Source organism: Chrysochloris asiatica, unplaced genomic scaffold, assembly GCF_000296735.1.
Source record: "Chrysochloris asiatica unplaced genomic scaffold, ChrAsi1.0 scaffold00004, whole genome shotgun sequence".
In the NCBI taxonomy this organism is placed as follows: Eukaryota; Metazoa; Chordata; class Mammalia; order Afrosoricida; family Chrysochloridae; genus Chrysochloris; species Chrysochloris asiatica.
This window is the reverse complement of record NW_006408522.1, coordinates 11,111,750-11,120,230: the sequence shown is the minus strand read 5'-3', so window position 1 is coordinate 11,120,230 and position 8,481 is coordinate 11,111,750. Positions and strand designations below refer to the sequence as shown.

Genomic DNA, 8,481 nt, shown 5'->3' with positions numbered 1-8,481 from the left:
ACAGCTTCTTCCCACCCCACCCCCACCCCCAGGCACACAATGTGTTAGAAACTCTATCTCACCCAAAGTATTTATGGTCAGCTTATTTCCCCCCCCTAGGTAGCTGAATTTTCCAATGCTGTCCTCCCACCCTTCCATTGCTGACAGGACCAGCACTCTGCAAATGTGTGTGTCCCCAAAGGTGTTGATGTTTTATGCTAGTGTGGTTTACAAGGTTACAAAGGGGAGCATAGCCGCCTTTCAGTAAAATGTTTTTGCCATTAAAACATGACTCCATTTCTGCTCTGTTTTAATTTGTCTTCCCTTCCTGTTTTCCTATTTTCTTTCCAAAGAACCAGCTTTGATCCCCTACATTAAGTGCTTTCTTCCCTCCCCCCTCCCTTTTTTTTTTTTTTGTTTAATCAGAGCTTACCTATGTATGAAGAAGCTTCAAGAAGTTTGTGGAAAATATTCCATTTTGTTGTTGTTGTTGTTGTTTTTATTGTGAGTTGAGTGATAGTTTACAAGGGAGAACATCTGTTTTACACCATCCTTTCATTGCAATGATTACAGTCTCCTCCGTGCATCAGCATTCAAGTATTTGCTTCTATTCCCTATCTTTTTTTGGGGGGTGGGGAGATGTACATGAAAACACTCAGGAATATATAATAATTTAAACCACCAAAGGGCATATTCTGCAAGCCTGCCTCCTGGCCACCAGCACTCAGTCTTTGTCTTTCCATGAGTCTAGAGTCCTCAGCTGCTCTCTCTCTCCATGTCCTCATCTCTACCTCCATCTCTGGTGTCACTGCTTCTCTGGTTAGGGTTCCACATTCTGCTCATGGTCTTCTCCCTTGGTGGTTCTAGGGTCCTCTGTTTCTGGACTATAAGGTTAACTACTCCTCCATTTTTTATATAAAACTTCTACCTTTACAGTTGTTACAGTTATGTAATTAGTAATGATAACAATTACTTACTATTGAATCATAAGAATCTCATTCCCATCTCTTTTCACCAGACCCATCTAGACAAGATGAAAACTATTCAGTGGGGACTCTACCTTCCCCTGCATACTTATTCTATTATCTTTTAACTCCATTTTCCCAGGTCCTTTTGAAGCCCCTGCATATAAAATTTACCTCATCAAAATCATTGGATTCTGCCACTAAATTTACCTGACTCACCAAATCTGACAGTTTTTAGAAAACCAAATTGTATGTCATATATTTCAGTATCTCTCATCCTTAGCCAAGGACAGGTAGTACAGACCACAGCAGGTGGTGATGGTGATGTGCCATCAAATCAGTTCTGACTCATAGTGACCCTGTGTAGGGTTTCCGAGGATATAAATCATAACAGGAGCAGAAAGCCTCATATTTCTCCTGAGAAGAGATTGATAGATTTGACTGCTGACCTTGTGGTTAGCAGCCCAGCTTGTAATCCACTACACTACCAGGGCTGCCATAGAAGCTTGGGGAAGAAATACTATAGTAGCAGACTTCAAAAATTTCATGGGGAAATAGAATTAATAGATATAGGAACATTTTCAGGAACTTCAAAATGTGTATGCTCTTCAATTTCACCATCAAATTATTATTAATAGGATAATATATAGAAGGTTGGTGGTTCAAGCTCACCAGTCACTCCTCAGAAACCCTATACAGGGTTGCTCTAAGTTGGAACCAACTCAGTGGCACTTAACAATAACAATTCTCAGAAAGCAAGGCCTGAGTTCTAGTCCTAGTTCAGTCTCTAATTGGGCCATCTTGGCAAGACGTTCCCCCTCTCATGGGACCTTGCTTTCTTCATCTACAGAAGGACTTCCATAGTGGCTTCTCAAGTCTCTGTCTGTGAAGACAGGTCCAGGCCTGACTTGCTCATTTTGCATCCAGGGAATCCAGAACATATCTAGGACATATCTAGAATCCAGAACATATCTCTTGGTGAACATTTGTTGAGGGCATACATTTTTAAATGCTGTAATTCTAGGTTTTAAATGGGTGTCCTTGCTAAAATGCACTTTAAACTTGTATTTGGTATTAAAAGTGAAGTAAAACAAAATAAAACAGGTCTTTATTATTTTTTTCTTTGAGTTTTTTGTGTGGATTGAGTGAAAGTTTACAGAGCAGAGCATCAGTTTTATCGTCAACAAATCATACACCTTGTTTTATAACAATAAAATGTACCATCAGTTAATAGTTTTTCTCTCTATTCACTTTAGCGCTCTCTCTCTCTCTCTCTCTCTCTCTGTTTGTTTGTTTTTTTTAACATTCAGACATATATAATAATTTACACCATCAAAGGGCAAATTCTGCAAGTCTGCCTCCTGGCCACAAGCATACAGACTTTTTCTTTCCATGAATCTAGAGTCCTCAGCTGCTCCCTCTCTCCATGTCCCCCTCTCTGCCTCCATCTCTGGTGTCATTGCTTCTCTGGATAAGATCTCGTATTCCTCTTGTGCTCCTCGCCTTGATGGTCCTACGCACCTTTGTTTCTGGACTGTAAGATTAACTACTCCCTCATTTTTTTTATTAAAAAACCTCTACCTTTACAATTGTGACAGTTGCAATTAGTCATGATAACAATTCCTCACCATTGAATCATAAGAATCTTATCCCCATCTCTTTTCCCCAGACCCATCTAGACAAGATGAAAACCATTCAGTGGGGATTCTTCCTTCACCAACACACTATTAAACTAAACTCCCCCTTGAAACCTTGTAAGCCAGTCACTTCGTGCCTTTATCGCCCCCTCTTTTTAGGTTGTTGTTGTTGTTGTTATGTGCCATCAAGTCGGTTCTGACCCATAGCTACCCTGTATAGGGTTTCCGAGGGTGTAAATCTGTACGGGAGTAGAAAGCCTCATCTTTCTCCCACGGAGCAGCTGGTAGTTTCGAACCGCTTACCTTAAGGTTCGCAGCCCGATTCGTAACCACTACGCTACCAGAGCTCCTTTTAGGTAGCCATCCCTATTTACCCTGTGTACAGAGGGGATAGCTTTGATACTTGATGTGAAGACTCCTTCCCTCTCCTTTGGTATTTAGAGTTACTACCTCCATGAAGGAGCTCTGGTAGCGTAGTGGTTACGAATCGGGCTGCAAACCTTAAGGTCAGCGGTTAGAAACTACCAGCCGCTCCGCGGGAGAAAGATGAGGCTTTCTACTTCCGTAAAGATTTACACCCTCGGAAACCCTGTACAGGGTCGCTATGGGTCGGACCCGACTCGATGGCACTTAACAACAAGGACAACAACAACCTCCATGAATATAGGTCAAGTTCATCAAATTGTAGCAATTTACCCACGTTTCCTGCATCAAAAATTGTTTTCTTCTTTTTCTTTCTTTTTTTTAAATCTTCCTTAGCTATTTATTGCCCTGGGTACATCTGAGCCCATGGACAAGGATATAGCCACAGAGGGCTGGAGCTGAGAGTGAAGCATCCAGCTGATATGAAGTGAGGGGAGATGCACAAGAACATCCAAAGTTGTAGATAGTACCCATTTGACCTAGCCTTGCAGTTCAAACCAACCTTGTGGTCCTGTGTTTATCCTACAGTGCCAGAGTGAATAGAATTATGTAAATAGGGGTACACTCCACTTTTCTTTTTCATAGTGCAAATTAGGATTTCTGGTGTGATGCAGTAGGATCCACAAGGTCAGCAGTGCAAACCTCAGAAACTATACAGGGTGGCTATGAATCAGAATGGACTCGACAGCACATAAATTATGCGTTGTTGTTGTTGAGTGCCATCAAGTCAGTTCTAACTCCTAATGACCCGATACAGACTTTCCAAGGAGTGGCTGGTGAGTTTGAACCATCAGCCTTGCAGTTCAAACCAATCTTGCGATCCAGTGCATTATCCTACAACATTAAAAAAAGAAATTCTGGGCTGCACTTTAGGAAAAACTGCTGACACTGATGCCCTATACAAATCATAGTCTTATTTTCTACAAAGGAGAGGTGAGCCCTCCTGAGGGAAAGCAGGACCCCACACATCTTTGCATAGTGCATTGTGCATGAGGTTACTAGTGTGGGTGCCTGGTGTTTCTAGGACTGTGGGCTCCTCTGCCTTCCTCTCAGCACCCTCAGTATTCAGCACAATGTCTAGCAGGGTATAGACTCATTGGTGGAGCTAGAATGTCTCCAAGACCAGATTCACTAGTTTTCTCCCTGCCAGACATGACCTACCTAGCCTGACAGTTTTGCTAGAGGACAGCCGTGGATCAAAGAACCAGGACAGGAAGTCTTGTTGTAGTGTTACAATAAGATACAGACAGATCCTCAGAAATATAGATATTTATGAAAAATATAAGGATTATAATAATGATATATATATATTTAAAAACCTGTTACTGTAGATTCAATGCTGACCCTTGGTGGCCCCATGTGCTTCTGAGTAGACCTGTGTCCCATGGGATTTTCAGTGAGTATAATCTTATGGAAGGACCTCTGCAGACCTGTCTTCCATGGTACCGCTGAATGGATTGGATGAAAGCAAGTCATTTTCACCACCCAGGGAATAAAAAGAAGCAAATGCTACTCCTAAGAACTGTAGGTGATTGTAAAAAGGTTCAGCCTAGCAGAGTGAAGGAACTAGGAGGATGAGCATCTTTTTCATAGTGTTTCCAGACTTTCTGTCCCTTGCACTTTCACAAAGTCTACCCACACATGCAAATAGCTCTCCATCTATCACTTTCACCTAAAATATAGGAACAGGTGAAGTTGAAATGAGATCTTCTGACTATGGTTGTCATGATCATTCCCTCAATTTCCTACACTGGAGACATCATCACTCACACCCCTGGAGCATGCGTTCCTGTACACAAAGGCCTCTTTCCCACTTACAAAACTCTCCTCCCATGTGCTAGCTCCTTTGAGCATCACTAAAGCATCTCACAACAGCAACAACAAAGCACTGCATGGGCAAGCAGGATTCAGGAAGATAAATAAGGTGATTAGGGACAAAGGCTGGTGTCCTAGTGGTCATGGAATTCATGGAACACAGGTAGGGTTCTGCAGGGACTAGAGCCCCCACCCCCACCCCCTCCCCGTGCCCCCATGATTGTGTTTGCTCGCAGGGAAGAGCTCTTAATTGAGAAGCTTCAAAGATGAGCCAAGTCTCTCCAACCAAAACACTGGTCTCAGTCAGGTCACCTTTGTGTACCAAGCCAGGTGTTCTACTCACCAACTATACACCCTTTCTGCTTGCAGATTCCAAGTTGGTTGAAAATCTCCTTCATCAAGTAAAAACTATGACTAATAAAAGAGGTGTGGTGGGGAGGTAGGGAGGAGGGGCGAGAGGAGAGACATGCTGAATGATCGTAAACATATTAATAAGTAGCTGTGAAAAATAACTCTTGTGGGCATGGTCCATCTTCAGTGAAGGAATAAGGGGAGTCTTAGAGGTAACAGGCTAGGAGAACAAAAGCTGGATGAATAGGGGAAGAGAGGAAAGAAATCTGTTCTAGGACTAGGAACTTTAAATAAGAATACAGTCATTGGATGAGCTAGTTTGGCTTCTTGGGGGGAAGGGAAAATGGGATGTGCCATAGAATTGTATGTGGAGAACTGGAAGAGGGGCTTTTTCAGGACAGGGGCATAAAACTTTTGTGGGCCAGCCATGCGGTCTGTCTGCCCATGTCTACTGGGTTGAGCACCCAATTTTGCAAAATTGAGTAAAGAAAACCTTAGTCTTGCTAAAATGAGTACAGATTGGATTACTTGAGCGTTTGTTGGTATGGACAACATTTCTCACAGTAGCTAAGACTTATTATCGATGGTTTCCCATGTGCTTAGTATGGTACTAAGTGTTTTGCGTGCATACATAGCTCATTAAATCTTCGGAACAATCCTATGCTTTTTCTTTCCTTGATTTTTTTTTTTAGTGAACGATATTGAAGTGGGTTTATAGGTGAGGAAATGGAGTTTTGAGACATTAAGAAACTTGGCCAAGATGCTACTATTAGTGTGTGGCAGCAACAGAGTTCATCCTTTTCTGTCTGGACCAGAATCTAGTACCTCCGCACTCAACTCAACTCTCACAAACAGCTTCTGGTATGGTAAAGAGGAGAAAAGAAGAAAGACGCGAGGGTGGCCTGAGGAGAGTCACAGCCTCCCATTAGAATTGAGCCCAAGAATTTCATGGCAAATATTGAAACAATGAGTGTGAAACTTGCTCAGTATTCCTCCCAGTGAAGTCTCTGTTCAAATACCTTCTTCCTAATTAATCGAAATCTCAGTGAAAGAAAAGATGTGTGGCCCCCACCCTTTCTCCCAGCAGCCCCAAGTGTGTTTTGGGAAGCCATCAAGGAAACTCCAGTGGGACCGAGAAGAAACAGAACGTTTTGGGGATTCTTAAGGATGCGACTTTACTTCAAATTAGGCAAAAATTATTCTTGGTTCATATCTCAGCTTCAAAACTGTCAAGTCAAAGGGAATCTAGCCCTGCCATGACTATCCTGCACGGGTGAATGGAGCCAAAGTTGTGGCTCCCTTAAGGCAACTGGGTAATGACAACCTCCTTAATCTGTGTCCCTTCTGGCTACTTCCCACACCTGTTATCCTGGAGGCCATTGTGAACAAGACAGTGGGTGAATTCATTCATCTTAGATTTGGTAATTATGCTCCTAATTATGCACTTGGATTGTGGGGGCCCAAGTAGGGGGACTCCTTTAGATAGATTCCTAGGTGTTTGCTTCCTTCACTCTTTTTTTTTTTTTTTTTTGCAGATTTACACATTTATTTGATCATAAAATATTAGTTTTCATCCACATTGACTGTCTGTAGGTTTTTGAAGGTGGTGACAGGCACATAAGTCACCAGTGTATAGAGTTTGTTTGGTGAATCTTCATCCTCATTACGTTTTCTGGACAACCGCACCCGGATACGGTATGGGACGTTCCTGATTCCTTTGGCCCAGACAGCTTTGTTGAGCCTGGTGTCAATGCGCACGTCTGGTGTTCCCATCTCCTTCATGGCAAATTTCCGAATCTCCTTGAGTGCTCGAGGGGCACGCTTCTTGAAGCCTACTCCATGGATGCGCTTGTGAATGTTGATGGTGTACTCTCTGGTCACCACTTCGTTGATAGCAGAACGACCCTTCTTCTTCTCGCCACCCTTCTTTGCGGGCGCCATAGCGATAGACTCAGGTTGGAAAGGAAGAGCGCAAAGGATCTGCTTCCTTCACTCTTGTTATAGTTGTTGTATAGTACCGTTGAGTCTATTCTGACTCATATGGACCCTGTATAGGGTTTCCAAGGAGCAGTTGGTGAGTTTGAACTACCGACCTTGTGGTTCAAGCCAACCTTGTGGTCCAGTGCTTTATCCCACAGTGCCACACCAGGACTCCACTCTAGAAAATGCCAAAGAAGCAGAAGCTAGTTACTGATGCCTCTAGCCCCAACTCCCTAGCCCCCCCCCCCCAACAAACCTCTTCTATTGCTCATAGTTTTTATTTGATAAAGGAGATTTTCAACCAACCTGGAATCTGCAAGCAGAAAGGTTGTATAGTTGGTAAGTCTGGCAGTTAGGATGGACATGAGTGTTCAACATTTCAAAGTCAGGCTAACTTAGATTTGTTTCTCATATTAAGTTAACTCACCTAAAATGAAATGATACAGGAATATTAAGAAGACTGGTATAGTATATTAACTTAATTTTTTCATCAACTTAATCACATTCCACAGAGTCCTGGTGTGGTGCTATGGGTTAACATACTGAACTGCAGAGTCATTTTGAGCCTGAAGGGCAGCAATTCAAGTTCACCAGCTGCTCCTCAGAAACCCTATACAGGCTCCATATGGGTCTTTCATACTTTGGACATATTATCAGGAGGGATCAGTCACTGGAGAAGGATATCATGTTTGGTAAAGTGGAGGTTCGTAGAAAAAGAGAAAGACCCCCAATGAGATGGATTGGCACAGTGGCAGCATCAGTGGGTTCAAGTGTAGTAACAATTGTGAGGTTGGCCCAGAACTGGGCAGTGTTTCATTCTGTTGTGCATACGGTTGCTATGAGTCAGTACCGACTTGATGGCACCTAACAACAGTCAGTGGGTCAGAATTAGCTCAAAGACACTTAACAACAACAAATCACAGCCCAAGCTACAGTGCCCAGGTTTCACGGGTTTTACAGGATGTATAATCTCATCTATCCTGTCTCACTGTGAGACCACATGACAAAGAGCCCTAACTCCTGGTACAGAAAAAATGGCCTCTCTATGCCTCCATGGCAAATTTTCTCTGATATAAAGTAAACCTAAGGGTTTGGGGAATTGAGTAAATTGCCTTGAAATCCTTGTCATTTTCTAACCTGAAAACCAGAGGAGTTGTCGCCCAGGGTCCAGAGCAATCACAGTTTTAGAGAGGACTGTCTGGTATCTTTGGAATGATGCTGCATGCTTCCAGAAGGCCTGTGGCTGCTAATGCAAAGGGACTCTGAGTGTGTGTGTCCCTCTCCTTCTCTGGGGTTTGTGAATTCACATCAGCAAAGCACTGCTCACAGCA

The 8,481-nt window shown here is 42.9% G+C and overlaps 1 protein-coding gene across 1 annotated transcript; it reads right to left on the bottom strand.

The window, feature by feature from the left end:
* Nucleotides 1-6,733: 6,733 nt before the first annotated feature.
* LOC102817166 (60S ribosomal protein L31-like) lies at nt 6,734-7,111 on the bottom strand. The gene has a single exon (XM_006831586.1). The coding sequence runs from the start codon at nt 7,109-7,111 to the stop codon at nt 6,734-6,736; it is 378 nt and encodes a 125-aa protein (XP_006831649.1).
* Between the last annotated feature and the right edge of the window lie 1,370 nt (nt 7,112-8,481).